The sequence below is a fragment of the Rhagoletis pomonella genome, unplaced genomic scaffold (genome assembly GCF_013731165.1).
Source record: "Rhagoletis pomonella isolate Grant_MI unplaced genomic scaffold, Rhpom_1.0 Rhpom_scaffold_00008, whole genome shotgun sequence".
Taxonomy (NCBI): domain Eukaryota; kingdom Metazoa; phylum Arthropoda; class Insecta; order Diptera; family Tephritidae; genus Rhagoletis; species Rhagoletis pomonella.
In genome coordinates, this window is record NW_023458562.1 from 35,267,943 (window position 1) to 35,287,231 (window position 19,289).

The window sequence follows — 19,289 nt, forward strand, 5'->3', positions numbered from 1 at the left end:
ATCGGTGCGAGTTAAAAACTTATTTCTGAGAACTCTTAACAAAACGGCAAAATTAGTGTTTCTAGCAGTTTCTATTTGAAACATTTATTACTTGCATTACAAATAAAAAAAAAAAAATATTTTGCAAATCGCACCAATTTCAAATTGTACGATTTGCAGCAAATGCCCGAAATGAATATGTGTTAGTAAAAACGCTTCCTGAACATGTATTCTACGAAATCGCACGAGAAAAGTTGTCTACATTTAGGCGAATTGATGGAATGAGAGGCTTAATAAAGTTATTTGCTACAATGTTAAACAATAAGTTCTAAAATACTGTTTTCGGACAACTGTATTTCACGATTAAGTTTTTTTTTTTCTGAAACAAAAAACACCGTGGTGAACTACAATAACACTCGATAAGAGGGATTTACTTACATTAATTCTAACAAAGTAGCTCAATAAGCCTTCTTGCAATTTGGGTTATCTGGTTATAGTTTTATTCAGTTTAAAACAATAAAATACAGATCACATGAACAGATAACTATATAATAAGCAGTGAGCTTATACAATAAAAAAATTTACGGAAAGCAATTTAAATAAGTTCGCATATTTTATAAAACATACAGTATTTATGTATATAATTTGTAACCTTTTTATTTTCACATGAAATACACACTAAAGAAAAAACACATCATTTCGTTAAATTACATTCGATTTTTATGAAAATTAATTTCATTTGACTTTCTAAAAGTCCTAAAAACATAACAAACTACATTATTTGATTTGTTGCAAGGTAGATAGGTATGTATGTTACTACATACCATTTAAACAATAGTTTTGTGTTTATCGTACAGTAATAAGTAAAAAGCTTTCTTTTTTGTAACATTATCTATATATGTAAAATTATTACGACAAAACGTGCCTTACCGTTCGAACCTATGTAGTAACATTCATATATGTATGTACTTGTATTTATGTTTGCATGTACAAACGCATGTTTTATATCGACTACATCAAGGCGAATTCATATAAGGTTATAGCGGCGCACAAAAAAAAAACGACACTAACAAATTATAAGCAAAATGACCATCCAAACACAACAAGCTCATCATTTTGACCATCAGCACAATTCGCCTTGAAGTCAGCTACTCTGGTAACACCACCTTATATGAATTTGCCTTGGACTACATGATATAATAAATTAATATAACACTGTGACAGGAAATAAATTGTGAATGTTCCACCATTTATGATAGGTAAGTGCGAACAAAACCTTTAATATCTGCGCGACACATGGGACATTGACCGACGCCTGGCGCGCACTGTACGCAGGTGACTATAAGAAAAAAAAAAATAACGTAATAAAAGGGAAATCAGCGCAACGAATCCCAAAAAAGCTCTTCAATAAGAATATGTAATTACCCAAATGTCCACATGGCAAAAATACTACGCCAACCTCCTCATCCAGACACACTTTGCATAAACGTGCGTCTTTCAGTTTTCGATTTTCCTCTTCCAGCGACAGCGTTCTACTTAACGATGGTTCAGTAGTTTTTTCGGTGCTTACAATTACACTTTTATCAGCATTAGCCGCCATTTGTATGTTATCATCAATATTTTCCGCATGCAATGAATTTGTTACTGCAGCTGAACAGCTGGGTGTATTCATTTCATTTACAAAATGCTGATTTTGAACATTATTCGCATTCAATGTTTCATCCATTATATTTATTAAACGTGATACATCTTGTTCCAAAGAAGCTCTCAAGCTTTCGGTGCACTGTCTACTTGCATTTGATTCAGCATCTTCTGGATCACAAAATACTGCTTGTATTAGATCTTCAACTGTGTCATAAGGCCGTCCAACAGCCAAAAGTTGCCTTTGCGTTGCATTTCGTATAGAACCGCCATCGATACCTATTTCCAAGGCCTGTAGCACTGGTGCTGTACTCATAGCTTCATCAATTGTCATCTCGCTATGTAGCTGATGGCCACATTGCCGTGTCAACTCCTGCACATGCTGAATGTAACTCGCACCTTTCACTAGGCGCACGAATTGACATTGGGGAAACCTTTAGATACCATTAAAATAAAATTTGAATTAAATGCAGTTTAAAGTTTTCAATTGAAATGAATTTACCACTTGGCATGTTCAAACCATGGATCATCTTCGCGTTGCCACGAGCGCAATCCAATATTACAATGAAAACAGCGCACTTGGTCGTCAACGTTCTGATAATAGAGGCCAGCTTGTGCTAACGCCTCGGGCTGTTGTATGTCTGGAATTGGCCAATCGGTGTATGTCCGGAGCCGCGAGTCTAATGAGGAAAATTTTGGCTTTTTCGGTGGAGAAATCTGTTGTATGCCCAAATCACGTATGCCATTGCTCGACATCTCTATGTGTGGACCCAATTGCACGCGTGGGCATTCGGGAAAGAAGCGTTTGTGCTCCTCAAAGGCGTCGTCTTGTTCCTCCCACTTAGCAATTATGCCTTTGCACCAGGCACATTTCACTTGATCCGAACGGTTTAAATAGTAAAAACCTGCTTTTGCCAGCGATTGCGGTGAGATATTGGGATTCTAGGTTAGATGAGCAGAGTATAATATTAAAGGAAAACTTCATAGAATATAAGAAATTAATTAACACTGCGCATTTCAATGGATAAACAAACACACAAATATGTAGTTTTTCACTAATGAGTAAACTAAATATAGTACACTGATATTTCAACACAGTTGATAATTTTCTTTATTTAAAGATGACTGCCACACAGCGCGTTTCTATTACATTACTTACAGGCCAGTTTTTAAACGTCGCCAACCTTTTCCATTCTAGTAAATAATCACTTTCATCAACAGTCTCTTCCATCGTAATCCAAATATTTTACTTTTCTAAATAAAAATCCAAATTTTAGGAGTAGGAATGTGAAATACCACAAACGAATTAAGGTACTCACCTTCGAAGCAACCGGTTCGGTGCTATTCGCAAGTACGAATGTGGGTGTTAATATAATAATTAAGCCTTTATATTGGAATTAGCATCTTTTTTTGCTTAATTCATATCAGCAAATGGATGAAATAGTAAAATTTGCTACACAAATTTCGCATTGTATTAACAAGGTCTAATTATTGGATACAAGTACTCGATCTACTTGTTACAGCGTTATTTTCTCATCACGCACCACTATTTTAGGAGTCCGAAGTGTTGCTTTTCGTATCAAAAGTAAAATTTCTGCGCACTTGTTGAAATTATCAAATCTGTTGCGGAATTTTAATTTTTATTAGAAAGCTGATTTCTACTTCAATTATGTAATACAATCCCGAACTATTTATAACTAAATTTTAACTTTTGTTGTGAAGTTGGAGACAAATCTTCGTCGTGAACTTCGTACTGGCAACTCTGCTTTAGACAGTTACAACTTGGCGTATTCGCAAAAAAGTGCGCGCTAGGCAGTGAAAATTTGCAATTATACATTTTATTTTAGTGAAATATAAGCTTTAAAAACTGTTTAAATGAAAGTGTGTGTGATAAGTATGATCGGTTAGTGAATTTTAGTGCGCGTAATTAAATGTTTAACATCAAAGCCTTGCAAACGTGAAAGTGTGTGTGTGTCCAATTATTTGACGGAAATTCTGCATACTTCAGCCAACCGGAAATATGTGAAATCTGTGCAAATCATTTTCGGTGGTCCGTCAGCGGAACTTCTGGTTTTGTATCCGGCCCAGCGTTGTACGCTGGGTCATTTACTACACGTTTTTATTTAATGTTTTAACTATTACAACTACTATTTAAGCAATGTGCTATAAAGCAATACGGGCATTAACAACAGTAGCAAAGGTTAGTAGCTTTCCGCCGTTTAATTGACCTCAAAAAGCCAGGTATGTAGCTTAATTCTTTTACAAAAGATTCTAATTGAAATTTATATATGTAACTTCTTAAAGCATTAAGCGATGTACATATTTGAAGATTTATATATTTTTTATTTATTTGTTTAATTGTTAAAAAACGGTATGTATTAAAATCAAAGCTGCAGTGAACATGAAAAACGAAAATAGTAAAAGTATATCGACTGCTGAGTGGAAGATCGACCTATCTCGGCAGCCAATTCGAAAACGCTCTATCTCAAATAACTTTTCAAGAACGCCCTATTTCAGAATTTTATTGAAAAACACCCTATCTCAGAGTTCGGTTCAAAAATGCCCTATCTTACTTCAAAATGTATTGAAAATGTGCTGATATAGGGCGTTTTTAAATCGGCAGCTGAGATAGGGCGTTTTTGAAAGGAAAGTTTTTTGAGATAGGGCGTTTTCGAACTGGCTGCCCAGATAGGTAGATTTTCCACTCAGCAGTCGATAGTACATATCTGTGTTCGTATAGAAAAGTAGCTTATGTCGAAAGGCTGGCTTTAGTATAAATCGGCATTCGCAGCATACGATTGTGAATGACTCTGGCGTTGAGCCATTGAAGAACTTTTGGCAAATAAACGTGCAAGAAATAGAGTTCCGATCAGTCTCATCAAAAAATTCTTTGTCGTTTAAAGAATAAAGGGAATGCCGCATTATACTAAAGCCAGCCTTTCGACCATAAGCTACTTTTCCATACGAACGTACTTCTGTATTTTAAAGTGTGCCTTTTACAATCATCAGTCGTTAAAAAGAATTTTGTCCGATTGATGTACATATGTTTCCTTTTAAGTGAGTTTCGAGTTTAACATTAATACAAACAAGTAACCTTACGAGTTTTTTTTTTTTTTTTTTTTTGGTAAAAGCAAAACTAGCACTAGCTGTTTAAAGCCGGTTTGAGCCATCATTAGCTGAAATGTGAATTTATTTAGTGATCTTTTTTAATACTAAATATCATCCCGGGCAACATCGAAGAGATGCGAATATGCTAATATGTACATATGTACATGCATATCTACATCCATGTATAAATGCATATGTATAAGTAATCACTTTATGCACCTGCAGAGTTGGGTCAGCCAAGAAATTGAAAAAAAAAACAAAAAAAAAACAACGAAAAACAGGAGTAGCGTGGTTGTTATGCTGAAATTTTAGAGTATAAATACATATGTGCATGTATGTGCATCCCGATGAGTTTCGACCTTGAGGAAATTTCAACATTTTTAATGTATTTCTCTATGGGTGTGTGTGTTATATGTACATACATGTTTATCTGCATATGCTAATTTTTAAGCTAACGGGCGTTTGACAAGTTGCACAATGCTTATTATGATTAAACAAAAAGGAAAATTAATAGACAAAAGCAAGCGGAAAGACGATGCTGGTATTTTTGTATGCAAATTTCTAACATTGACTTACAAAATACCTGTCAAAATAAGTAAGTTCAGTTGAAATTCGGGACAAACACGTATGTATGTACATATGTGCATATACATATGTATATGTACATGTCTGTATTTGTTTATGTAAAAGTTAACCAACAAATTTAAAGCATTTGGCACGCGAGTGGATTAATTTATATTTACAAATTTGTATTAAAACTAGGGCTGTGCGATTATTCGATTACTCGAGCAAGTTGGTTAATCAATTATTCGGTTAATCAATTACTCGAGTAATCAAGATTTTGATTACTCAAAACGATGATTAATCGAGTTACTTGAAATATGATTACTCAAAAAAATAATTTTGCTCGTTAAAAGAGTTTGCTTTGGAAAATTTTTATTTTCTTTTTTACATTCTGTATATGAAAAAAAATTTTCGTTTTAATTTTTGAAAACAGAAACGTTGTTTTCAAAGTATCAAGGAACTTTAACTACTTCATACATATGTAAAGAGTTGAAATGTTGATTACTCATTTTACTCGAAATGTTGATTAATCATAAAGCAAATTACTCAAATATTTTTTTTTTTGGTTAATCAAAAATCTTGATTACTCGAGTAACTGAACTTTTGAGTAATCATAATTTCCAATTAATCGAATAATTGAGTTATTTACTTTATGATTAATTAAAATTTTGAGTAATCAATTAATCGCACAGCCCTAATTAAAACTATATATGCACATTAGACTGCATCACTCCCCATACAAAAAAAAAATCGGTACTGTTTTTCCATCGGAATTATAAAATCTATTATATTTTAAGACCTCCACCAAAATATTTCGGAACAATATAAAGATTTAAGCGAGCTGGACCGATTTGAAAATACCTCCAAAAATGGAGTTTTTTTATGAATAAAAATAGTTTCTTAAAGATTTTTTTTTTTTTAAATTCCCTCAAAACGGTTTGAGCTTAAAAAAGTTGCATAAAAATATGTTTAACAAATTTAAAAAAATGTTTAACGGAATCGTAATAATAAGATTTTTGATGCTGTTTTTTAACTTTTTTTCAAAGATTGGTATAAGAAAACTTGAATAACTGCACCTAAGCTCTTCCGATTTAGACTTGTGAGGTAGCATTGGAAAGGTACTTTCTCACCCTTTTTATTTCTTTGCTAATAAACTCATTCAAAGGATGAAAGAGAAAGGTAGGATGAACGAACACCATTCAAAGTTGAATTAAGATGTGTTGGTATTTGAAAAAAAGAAACTTGTGACACGAATGACTTTTTTTTTTGCACATAAATAAAAATATTGGGAAAATACCTTTCGGTATGAGTCTAAATCAGAATAGTTTTGGCCCTAAATAAATCGTTTCAATTTCGTAAATCAATCTTTGAAAAAAGTAAAAAAAAAGCATTAAAAATCTCATTATTACGATTCCGTTGAAAATAGCGAAGTCTTCAAATGTAATATATTTTATAATCCTGGTGGTGGTGGCATTTTTTTTGGTGACGCAGTCTAATGTACATACATACACTTCTCTGCATAATATCATCAAATAAGTGTATGAAAACCTAGCCACCTTCCAATACGATGATTTTGTTGATGACCCTTGTATATTTTTTACTTTCTATCCTCTTTAGAAACTGGTCTATATCTTCGAACCAACATTTAATTTTACTGTAAATATGTATGTATAAAAAAAAACATAAAACTCGCTCCAAAATCAATTCTAAGCATTTTTTGGTATGCCCACTAAAATAATTTTTTTTTTTCTTCATAAGTTATATTGACATTAATGTACAGCCAGCTAATGCCCGTTCTAAAGTAGCCGGAGATTGTGTTGTGTCACCTACGGAAAACTTTTTCGTACTCTTCTTCTGTCATTCAGTGCTTATAACGGGTATTACTAGATTTATTTAAGTGTGAAGTCATTGCATAATACTTCTGTGCCAATGAAAGTCTAAAGACATGCTTAAATGTGAAAAGAAGAAATATTTTATAAAAAAAGCTGTAGTAAGCGAGATGGGAAGTCAATTATACGCGTAAGCACCACTAACTTAATTTACACGCAGCACGGCTTACTTGCCCGTAAAAAAACAAAAACCACTTGCAGTTCAGTGTGTCTTTTATTGTATGAACTGTTAATTGTGGCAACATACGAGTATGTAGAAATTGTAACCTGTATCTTCTGGCGATCTTGCACGCCAGAAGCTAGCCACTACACACCACGCCTAGCCAATCTTCGGCGGATCCACATATGTATGTACAACTACTGACGACGACATCACTCACCGAACGATTTGGTGTGGCCCTTGAATATCGAAATATCTGCATAAATATGTACATATGTAGTCGCGATGCTGAGATGTGTACAGAAACTACTCTTACTAAATTCACAGCTTGTATGTAGCATGTCACACTTTTGCTATAAAAGCAAAAGATATCTGCGCACAGTGGTTAGTCTTGAAATACGCGCGTGCGCCAAACGTACATAAAAGTAAAAAAAAAGTGCATTTACCATTTTAAATAAAGGAAGAAAAACTCTTTCTTGTGTGAAAGCAGAAAACCGTTAAGAAAAAAACTACCAAATTCAAAATGCTGAAATTTATTTTGATCGCTTGCCTTTTAGTGCAATTCGTCGTAGCGGCGCCACTTGTAAGTGAATATACATACATATAAGTAGTACATTAATGCATACTCATAACTACATAAATAAATAAGCATGTAAGTAAAAGAAAAATGTGCTTGCTTGCTTAATATTACAGTATTTTTAAAAAATCCATTAATTGTGCTTTGGGCGGGAGATTCAAGTTCTGACGCATTTTTGACGTTTGGTCGAACGATCCACTTGGCATTTCTCCTGAGGGTTGCATTTGATGTTGCCGCAGTAGGCGCCAGAGCTGGAACTCGCTGTAAATGAAAAATTAATACAAAAAATTATTATTTTTTACTAAAAATTCTAAAAAATATTCTATAAAAACAAAAAAAAAAACATTTCGCCCGTGCGAATTGCGTGTAAATATATTTTTTTCAATTGAATTTATAAAATATGTTTTTTTGCTAAATATTCTAAAAGATCTTTCGTAAAAACAAAAAACGGGCTCTTTCACAATGTACGAAATTCAGTTAAAGTTGTTTTTTAGTTTCAATTTATAGATTTTTTTTGTAAAAGTATTCGTTTTGAGTTATTTATTTATTTTTAACTTCGATTAAACAATTTTAGTATCTTTAATTGAAAAACCAAATAACTATGAGTGCGTTTGAATTAAAATTTTTTGAATGATACATTGTAAATGCGCTGTGCCTCGCCTCGCAGCTTTAAACGATTTGTAAGGATTTTTTTTTTAAATTGCGTATTTTTTATTTATTTTTGCTATCAGTAACACTCTTTTCAACTTGTAAAAAGTATTTTTATTAATCTACATATATATTTATTGAAAATTTATTTTTGTTTTGTATTTAAGTCATATATTTTCGTGATTGTTACGAAAGTATTACAAAAATTTTGTGAAAAATAATTTTAATATATTTTTTTTTTGTTTTAAGTTTTTTATTTACTACTGGCCATTTCAAATTGCCACATGAGAAAGAGTGTAATTTATTCATAAAACATATTAATAAATATGCAAAAAATTTTTGTTGCAGCTGTTTATTAGAAATTCTCGCGTTTTCGATGAAAAAAAGTGTAATTAGTTTATAAAAAAGTATTCAATTTCGCGGATAAATAACTTTAATCAATTTTTATTTAAAAAATATTTTAATAAAATTCTTGATTTTTAATGTTAAATTTGTGAAATCATTTTATTTTGAAGATTTATAATAAAATTAATTGCCAAAAAAGATTAGATGTTATGAAAATGTTAATGTAAAATTTTGTTTGTGACATTTGTTAATTTTATTAAACTTTTAATTTTCAAAGAGAAAAGTCAACACAAAAGTTTCCAATTTAGAAAAAAAAATAATAATTTTTATATAATTTTCGATAAAATTTAATAGCAAAAGAGCGAAGTATTGAAGTTTGTGAATTTTTTCATGAGATCTTTGTACATATGTAGAACAAATAATAATTAGAGATACAATAATGATCAGTTTTTTGAAATTTTACGCTTAGAAATAATTTTTATTTATTTGATATTATTTTGCTTGATTTCCGAAAAATTCAAAATAAATATGTATGTATGTATTTCACTTTGCGAAAAATTTATTCCTAAACTTTTTTCTTACAATTTCAGTTTTATTATTAATCGTTTGCAAAAGAGTCATAAATAGATTCATACCAAAATTGCTATCGTCTCTAAGTTGAAATCTTTCAACAAAAAAAGTTCTCTACTGCACTTGAGCTTTGCAGACAAACTAATGATAAAACATAATTTTTTTTACGAAAGTTCAGCTATACTCACAATATTTATCGCCACCAGAAGATGAACTGCCCAAATCCAATTGATTCCGTTGTATGCAAGAACGCTCATTGCACAAATTCGGGCAACACTTGCCACCAATGGCACTGCAATCGGTGTCTTGTTTGCATTTGGGCGTGCAGGTCAGCACCTTTGTTGATGAGGGGCAACCTACTAAGCAAAAAAACAGGGCAACAAATAAATAGAAGAGAAAAAAAAAAACACAGAAACACGACACAAAAGTCAAGGGAGTTTCCTTATTAGTTAAAGCTTAAGGAAAATTTATAAAAAATAGGCGATAAATGGACACATACTTTGCGCATTGCTCACCACTACGAGTGCCAAAAACAGCATTAACACAAACATTTGCATAGTTGCACCGCCTGCAAAAAAAATGTAGCAAAGCGAGAAAAAATAGTCACTTCTTGTATGCAAATTTATTTTATTTTTTTCGATTAGCACTTCGACTCTTTTCTTTGCAAACGTCGATATAACCAACTCACGTAAATTACCAAATAGTAGTTTTTTGTTATTGTTGCTGTTGTTAATGTTAAATACCGTCGATGCGTTGTGACGAAACGTGTTGTTCACTGCGATGCTATTAAATGAAAACTACCTTAAAAGCGACACAAGCCCGACGTGTTTATATGTTTGTGCTCTGCAAATAATAACGTGGCTTGTTTTTTTTTATTTTTTGCTTACTTTGGGATTTTATGATTATTTTTTTTTTTTTTGTTTGTAAGTAAGAAACTGTGTAGTTACATATGTATGAATGTGTATAAGCAGTTACAAATGAATTAAATCAGTGTTGCCACAGTGTCTTTTTAGTTGCTACAAAATATCATCATAAATATTAGTGTGGTCCTTAAAATATCAGCATCCACGCAAAACAACAAAGACAAATTTATCGAATTTTTTTTTCAAATGTAGCGATTTAAAAAAAAAATTACTTCCCCTAAATATATTTTTTTTATAATTTTGAAATTTTCGTTGATATTTTTTACAGACCACCCTAATTTATACATACGTATGTATGTACATATATCCTAAGACACTGGAAACGATCAGATACGAATATCAAAAAGTTAAAATCCTATACTAAGCTTTTCAGGCAATCAGCGCTTTTTATGCCTTCATCGCTCTACTCAGTTATAATTTTTATCTCGGCGGAAGCGCTGAATGCCACAACACCAGAAAAGCTTGCTGTGAATTTCAAACTTCAGTTTGGCCGAAGAAACGAATTTTTTCAGAAATTAGGACTATGTTATGGTACATTATTGTATATTTTCTTATATCCGCATTAGCCTCAGATCACTGAATCCATCTGATCTGATTAAGAGGGTCGTCATGAAAACGCTTTTTTGCGACAGAGGATTATCAGGCGTACAATTTACCGTCATTTTCCCACCGAAATCATTCGATTTAGCGCCGTTGGACTATGAGGCATTCAAATGCGAATAAAGCTCAAACTCTGCAGCACCTCAAAATCAACGTTTGTCAAAGTTTGGCCAAGATATCGTTATGTCAATAGGTTGTCGAAAAAATTTCAAAAAAAACAATGCTTGGAGGGATTGCCAGCGCATTACAGAGCAGCCGCTCTGGTCTTTACATATAAATAAATAAAATTATAGTTTAAAAAACTAAAACCTCCCTATTATAATTGCCATTCGTACTGTCATCAGGTATGTAACTTGAGAATAGAAATCGCTGCATATTTTAGGCGCATCAATATTACATAGTTACATCCAGAGCTAATAAAAGGAAGGTAAGAGTAAAAAAAAGGAAACGCACATCGTTGCTTTCAAGTTTAAACAGAAAAGAAATGTCCTTCCCTTCGAAGACTCTTCCTGGCCACTTCCTAAAGTGTAATCAGAATTGGCCTGTATTGACCTGTGTGAGGGCAGAATGTTCTTCACTTAAAAAACTAAAAAATAAATCACGAAATTTTTTAAAGAAGGAAATAATTAGCAGTGTAGATAAAAAATTACCAAAACGGCAACGCTGTATTGAATACTTGGTACGTATTTACATACATACTACATATACATACATATGTACATCATATACTTGTTTGTAGGCTGGTCTACTCTTTGAAGCCATCAGAAGCAGCGCATCTTTTTGCAACTAATTGCGATTACTTGTTTTGAGATCTGTTTCGGTTATTTACATACAATACAGATATCAGAACGGATATATGTACATACAAACATACATACATATGTATGTATATCCAAGTATAATTATACCCCTCATAATTGTTTGATCAAAATTTCTTTAATTTAATCCGAGCCTAGACAGGCAAGCTGCACACCTGATAGCGGGTACCTAGACCGTTAATCGCATTTGATTCAATCAATTGACTCAACCTTTTGATTGAAATGATTAGCGCTGTCCTGCTTCAGTGCCAGTCGAATAGAGTGAGAGCACTCGGTACCAAGTGTTATATGGAAACAGCTGTAAAGATTCAACAACAACTCATCCTTCATATCTACCGCAAACTGCAGTCCCTTGTAGATTCGACTCTGTTTCAAATCAGCTCATCGGCCCCTTTTTTTTGGCGACGAGTATGTAGAGTTTAGGAGGCTTTGTAGGCCCATCCGAGAGCAAACACTGACCTACTGTAAGCCACCCTGATGCCAAAAACTTTGCCTGAAAAAACATCTAGCTGAGTGAGGAGGTGGAATAAAGCTTTTCACTCATAGCTACAACACAATATAGGTCATTTTCAGAGAACTTTCGAGAAAATACATAGATCTCTGATACTTCTGTAAATAGTAAACGCCCCACTCCTTTTTTATAGAAAAAAAGTTTCTTTCTAAAAAGATTTTTAGACAGATTAGGTAAGACCAAGAAACCCTCTAAAAATTTGTCTTTCGAAAAAGATTTTTAGACAGATTAGGTAAGACCAAGAAACCCTCTAAAAATGTGTGTCTCAGTTCTAAGGCACTGTTTGAGGTATTTTCATAAATAAAAATATTTTACGGTAGCATGCGATTTCTTATTTTAGCTAAGTCCATCATCTATGATAAAACCTAACAAATCGCTATTCTCATAGCAAAGCTAGACTATCTTAAACCTCATTTTTCCACGGCAACGAAAGTCTAAGAATAATTCTCTTAACGAAACGTGTTCCAGACACATAAATCTATAGTCCCTTTACTTATTACGTTAATCATCGAGCCCGAAACCCATATCGCAGTCAGCCGAATTAAGTTAAAAATGCCGCAGTCATTTGAAACCTCGAAATCATAAAAGTCCTAATTTTTCACTATTTTTGAGTGTCAGCTTGAAAACCATAGGCCTTTTAATTCTTGCTTTCCCGGCTAAGTTTATTAGCTTTCAAGCTCTCATGGTTTCCTAACCACTTATTTATGCGAAAGTCAGCCACTTGCCACCCTCCCTATTGCGTGAAAGTCATAAATTCTGTGACTCAAGCATTTTGAAAAAGTTGCTATCGGCATATGAATGTAGATAGAAAATGTGAGCTGTTGAGGGCAGAAGCCAGAACGGGTTTTTACTCTGAATTGAGAAATGTTCTTATTTTGTCCTTACGGCACAGCATCGTGTCATGAAATTGTACATTTCCTAGCAAGTGATTTGAACTCGAGACTAACCTTTTAACTTAATTGTTTTTGCATATTGTGCACATGCTTGAGAGACATGAAGTCCACACAAAAAAAAAAAATATTACCCACCTAACCATAAGCTTTTGGAGTGCTAATGTGCGGGTAGAGTGGATTATAAAGACCATATAGTAAGTAAAACAGCGAGGCCTTTTCCTCTAGAAGAAAAATATACGATAAGTAGTATTGCTTCAGAAACTCTCTTAAAATGAGTTTTCATACACAGAATTAAACTACTCTAACTTCCCAATCTAAGCTTTCGGGCCCGTTAGTTGAGTTTACTTGTCCAAGATCGCTCGCAATTGATCTTAGCTTATCCGAACTTGTCAAATGTTTTATGTACATACTTATATAAAATCGTCTCTCCTTTGCTTTGTTGGGTATATACATATTTAAAATACGACTCAATTCAACTTAAGTAATATTGCATTTAAGTACTCATAAAACAATTAACAGCAACTGCTTTTAAACACGACTGTCGCACAGTGGTTACCAACAGAAAACAAGCACTTCTAGGGTGGTCAAGGGTAATAACTTGTTTTTCACTTCTAGAGTAAATATTTGATGTACTCGTATTTTTAAATGAATTTCAAGAACGAAAAATTACGCTGAAGATGGCAAAACGTCGAAACCGGCTTGCCAACAAACCAGATCTGACAAGCTGTGACGAAAATTGGAATCAAAAAGCATCATCTTCTTATTTCAATTGGCTGTTCGATAAAAAACGTTAAATGAGAAATTGTAAATAGAAGCTGTCCCTAGATTTCGCAATAAAAAGGCCATCGATTGAGCAATTTTTTTTTTTTAGAATATCCGGATTTTTTCCAAATTTTTAGGGATGTTTAGCCTTTCATTTTGGTCTCAAAAAAGAAAAGGGCAAAAATAATCGTTATTTCTTAGATAATTTTTGCTTCTGATTTTATGGGTATGAATAAAAAATTAAATGATGCGAGGTTTTTCTGCTTTTCTCGAGTTTTTCTTACGAATTTTTTGTATTTTTTTAAGATTTTCTTGCAATTTTTCTGGAGTTTTTTTCTAATTTTGTGGATTTTAAATATTTTTTACCGACCTTTCGAGTTTTCTCCGAATCTCGGAACTCTATGGAAGATTTTTGTACAAGAAAAACAAAAATAATCACTATTTCTAGTTTTTTGTTTCCTCGACACATTTTTCGTGTGTTTCAAGATTTGTCTTATTCTCTGCTATACTTGAGGCTTTTAAATATTTCATCGACCATTTAAAATTTCGAAATTCTAAGTTAGATTTAGAGAAAATAATCGATAAGCCTCGTCCTGATACTCAAAAAGGGCATTCACAATGAGCATGTCTGCCTCCGAATGGAAGTACGGGTCATTCGTACGCGCCTAACCTAAATAATAGATGAAAAAGAACATTAAATGATTCGAGGTTCGGCATACTAGATATAGTGTGTATTTAGAGATTTTTAAAAGATTCTTTCGTAATTTTTATTCGGAATTGCTTTCTTAACTTCTTTTTTTTTTATTTTATAAGCATTGATGAAAAATTAAATGTTTCCGATTTTATTGATTTTTTGGCATTTTGCTTGTTAGTTTGTTATGCATTTTTTCAACGACTTTTCGCAACGTTTTCTATACAATTCCAAATTTTTTCAAAATCTTTCGTAAATTTTTCGAAACTTCTATGGATTCAGGCAAGTTTTGCTCTTTGTTTTTACCTTGAAACAGAAAAATAGAAAAATTATCGGTATTTATTGTTCAAAACAATGAAGGTATCTATGTAACTAAAAACAAAATTATTAAATTTTTTATTTTGTATCATACATAAAGTGCATGCTCGGTCTCTGTTATTTTTGACAGCAATATTTTTGGGTAGGAAATTATTTGTTTTTTGACAATGGGAATTGCAAGATCACACACTGTATTTTCGTAAGTGACATCACATCATATGCATGGCAGTACATATGTAAATACTTGCAAGTATATATATACATACTAGGGCTGTGCGATTATTCGATTACTCGAGCAAGTTGGTTAATCAATTATTTGGTTAATCAATTACTCGAGTAATCAAGATTTTGATTACTCAAAACGATGATTAATCGAGTTACTTGAAATATGATTACTCAAAAAAAATAATTTTGCTCGTTAAAAGAGTTTGCTTTGGAAAATGCTTATTTTCTTTTTCACAGTCTGTATATGAAAAAAATTTTTTGTTTAAATTTTTGAAAACAGAAACGTTGTTTTCAAAGTATCAAGGAACTTTAGCTACTTTATACATATGTAAAGAGTTGAAATGTTGATTACTCATTTTACTCGAAATGTTGATTAATCATAAAGCAAATTACTCAAATATTTTTGTTTTTGGTTAATCAAAAATCTTGATTACTCGAGTAACTGAACTTTTGAGTAATCATAATTTCCAATTAATCGAATAATAGAGTTATTTACTTTATGATTAATTAAAATTTTGAGTAATCAATTAATCGCACAGCCCTAATACATACATATGTACAATATGTACATCCGTACATATATTGGATATAAATTTATCTTTGTCATTGCTTAGATTAATCAAATATAAACTACCATAAAGATATATTAAAGTATCTGCATATGTATGCAGGTGCATTAGACCGTACCGAAAAGAAAGCAATTTCGAATATTTTTCGTCATATCTTCGACATTTACAGGCGGATTTTAAAGTACTTTTTTTGCTTGTAAGGTGGTACGGTCTAATGTACATAATATGTATATGTTGTATATATTCGCGAAAGTTCATGAGTAACTGTTTATGTAATGCACAATACTGTTTTAAATAGAAATATATGAACAAACTCATTTAAATAAACATGTCAGAGCATACATATCTCAATGCGAATAATTATCTGGGTGTGTGAGTTATTAGCCAATCATTTACAAGGAATAATAATAATGCCGCTCAATCATCGCAAGGCAAACGCCGCAAATTTCGCACGAAAACTGGTTAGAGTGTTTTGTTTCTTCATTTATTTGTATTTATTTTTAACCGCTTTTTCATCATAAGTCCCCATTTTTTTTATTATTTAAGTTTTTTTTTTTTGGAAAGATAAGCCGTTTCCACATCAGCATCTTCTGGTTTAGCTATTCATACCCACTAACATACTAAATAACAGGTTCAACGGATGTACATATTTTCTTTTTTGCACGCATTTGTTTTTACACAACTTAAACTGGTGGTTTGATTACCTTTTATTTATGTATAATTGTACCTACGATTTTGTCTTGCTGTATATTTTGTGTCACAAGGTCGAAAGTGGTAAATATCAATCATGCATATGAAACATATGAGGGAAGGGCATATGAATGCAAGCAAGCACTTTTTCATACATGCATACATATTTATGGATTTACCTACATACATATATATACTTATATAATATGCGTAATCATTTTTTCATTTAAAATGCTTTGACATTGCAGGACCAAACCGCAGCTGAAGAGAAGGCTGAATTGGAACGTATCCAAAATGAAAGTGCTCAATATTCCTATGGCTCCAATGTTCAAGACAATATAAACGATGGCGCTATTCAACGCGAGGAGACACGTGATGGTACCAAGGTGAGTTTGAGAGCTTAAAAAAATTAAAGTAAGTTCAAAAATTAAGTATGAGAAATAACCGACCTGGAAGCTCAAACTTGATTTTACTCTTAAACGGTTCATAATGGGTTAGTGAGGTGAGACAAGCTAATTAGATGCGATTCGATGATATGAGCCAAGAAGTGATAAGAATTAAAAAAACAATTAAAAAATGTTAACAAAAAAATCTTAGTTAAACAAGGAAAATTAATACTCGAGAAAAGAAAAAATAGGTTTCTAAAAATTCAATGAAATTTAAAATAAATACTTTTCTTTTTAAAACAATAAAATCTATAAATTAAAATAAGAAACAAAATAAATTCCTAAAATTAAATTGAATAAAAAAATATTTTTATTTTTAAAACAATAAAATCTAAACGTTAAAAAAAGAAGTTAGCTCCTAGAAACTAAATTAAATAAAAAAATATATTTTTTTACTTTTAAAACAGTAAAATCTAAAAATTTAACAGTGCTGAGTTAAGAAATGAAAAATGTTAATTAAAAAAGAGAAAAAATATAAATTTCTAAAAACTAAATGAATTTTAAAATAAATATTTTTTTAAACCAATAAAATCTAAAATTAAATTTAAAAAAATTGAAATAGAAAAAACACTAGTTCCTAATAATTAAAAATAAAATATGTAACTTTCTAAAAATTAAATAAAATTTAAAGTAATTAGTTTTCGTTTTAAATAATAAAATCTAAAAATTAATAAAAAAATAAACTAAATTAAAAACAAAAACAAAATAAGTTCCCAAAAATTAAATGAAATAAGCAAATAGTTTTGTCTTTAAAGCAATAAAACAAAATAAAATAATTAAAAAGAGAAAGAAGTTAATTAAATAAGGGACAAAATAAGTTCCCTAAAAATAAATGAAATAAAAAATACTTATTTTTAAAACAATAGAATTTAAAAATTAAAGAAAATTTAATGAAAAAAAAACAGTTAGTTAAAAAAGGGACATAAAATAAATTTATAAAAATTAAAGTAAATTTAAAATAAATATTTTTATAAAGCAAAGAAACCAAAACATGTAATTAAAAAAAATTTATAAAATAACAAAGTTTCCAAAAATTAAGTGAAATATAGATTTCTAAAAATTAAATGAAATTTAAAATAAATATTCTTGTCTTCAAAATAGTAAAATCGAAAAATTTAATTTAAAAAAATAAGTTTCTTAAAATTAAATGAAAAAAATATATATTTTTATTTATAAAACAATAAAGTCTAAAAAATTAAACTAAAAAAGAAAAATAATATAAGTTTTTAAAATTTTAATAAAGTATATCTGTGTGCTTTGCACACTCGGTCATTGCAACTGTTTTAGCAGCGCGAGCAAAATGATATACATATGAACAAGTGTTTTCTGTCAAAACAGCTTTTCACCATGAAAGTAGGCAAAGGAGCTTTTTTTTGTAAGACTATTTTTTAATTCCCACTTTGCTCATTGCCGATTTGTTATGGTGAGCGGCCATCAGCCAAGGTAGGGCAGTTTGTACCATATGACTTTATGAAGCGATGTGATATCATATGACTTGAAGTCATGTGATGCGTTGTGATGACATGAAATGGATTCCGATCGTTCCGTGACTTATCTAAAAAATTAGATGCAATGACATTTGAAACCACTCAATTTCATGTAATACACTTGAAAGTGCTGTGCTGACGTCAAATACCCGTAAGGGACGATAAGGTATCTGTATGCGTTTAAATTAGGGTAATGAAAAAGTATTGGAAGTTTATCAGTTCAGCTCCGAATAGGGTGCATAGTTCGTACTAGGGTTATTTGATCAAAAAAAAAAGGAATAGGTGACAAGAACGGTGATAAAACTGACTACCAGTAAAATAATGAATACACAATAAATCAAATCTTAAAATAAGCTGTTCTTGACTTATAATTTTTCATTTTTTTTTTTCATCTTTCAACAGGTCAAAGGCATGTATTCCTACCGCGATGGCTATGTCATGCGTACCGTACACTATGAGGCCGATGAGAATGGCTACCGCGTAGTCAAGGAGGAGACACAAGAGATCGGCGATGGACCACAGTTCGATGAGAATGGTGAGGCTACCGTTGAAGGTTCATTGATTCCAACATACTCTATTCGTTTGGACAAATCCGACAATGAGAGACACTACAAAGATGCGCGACTAAATTAAATTGAATGACTTGCAAATTGCTTTATAAGCATTTTAGTTAAGAAAACAGACTGAAAAAATTACGATAATACCTTCTTCTTGCTTTGTTACACTATTTTACTGTATTTTGTAGTTTTTGCACTAAATGTAAGGAGTAGTGATAATTAAGAACAAGAACGAAAAACTGTTTGTTTTTGCTACAACTTGAATTTAATGTGATTTCTGCAGAAGAATAAAAGTAAATAAAAGAAAAAATATGTTTA

The 19,289-nt window shown here is 31.5% G+C and overlaps 3 protein-coding genes across 6 annotated transcripts; 1 reads left to right on the plus strand and 2 right to left on the minus strand.

The window, feature by feature from the left end:
* Positions 1-524: 524 nt before the first annotated feature.
* LOC118744728 (death-associated inhibitor of apoptosis 2) lies at positions 525-2,889 on the minus strand. Its single transcript, XM_036477972.1, has 4 exons — positions 2,780-2,889; positions 2,123-2,562; positions 1,405-2,054; positions 525-1,318 (listed from the first exon to the last, which is right to left on the minus strand). The coding sequence occupies exons 1-4, from the start codon at positions 2,849-2,851 to the stop codon at positions 1,230-1,232; spliced, it is 1,251 nt and encodes a 416-aa protein (XP_036333865.1). The 5' UTR covers positions 2,852-2,889; the 3' UTR covers positions 525-1,229.
* Positions 2,890-7,712: 4,823 nt separating this feature from the next.
* LOC118744730 (larval cuticle protein A3A) lies at positions 7,713-19,289 on the plus strand. The gene is made up of 3 exons (XM_036477975.1): positions 7,713-7,924; positions 16,730-16,867; positions 18,817-19,289. Exons 1-3 carry the CDS (start codon positions 7,865-7,867, stop codon positions 19,045-19,047), a joined length of 429 nt encoding a protein of 142 aa, XP_036333868.1. The 5' UTR covers positions 7,713-7,864; the 3' UTR covers positions 19,048-19,289.
* LOC118744731 lies at positions 7,859-10,289 on the minus strand. Of its 4 annotated transcripts, none has more exons than XM_036477979.1 (4): positions 10,179-10,289; positions 9,981-10,049; positions 9,670-9,837; positions 7,859-8,179 (listed from the first exon to the last, which is right to left on the minus strand). In XM_036477979.1, exons 2-4 carry the CDS (start codon positions 10,036-10,038, stop codon positions 8,076-8,078), a joined length of 330 nt encoding a protein of 109 aa, XP_036333872.1. In that variant the 5' UTR covers positions 10,039-10,049; positions 10,179-10,289; the 3' UTR covers positions 7,859-8,075. The 4 variants fall into 4 exon arrangements, with proteins under 4 accessions (XP_036333872.1, XP_036333870.1, XP_036333871.1 ...); XM_036477977.1 differs by having other exon boundaries at positions 9,670-9,840; positions 10,179-10,288; XM_036477978.1 differs by having other exon boundaries at positions 10,170-10,288.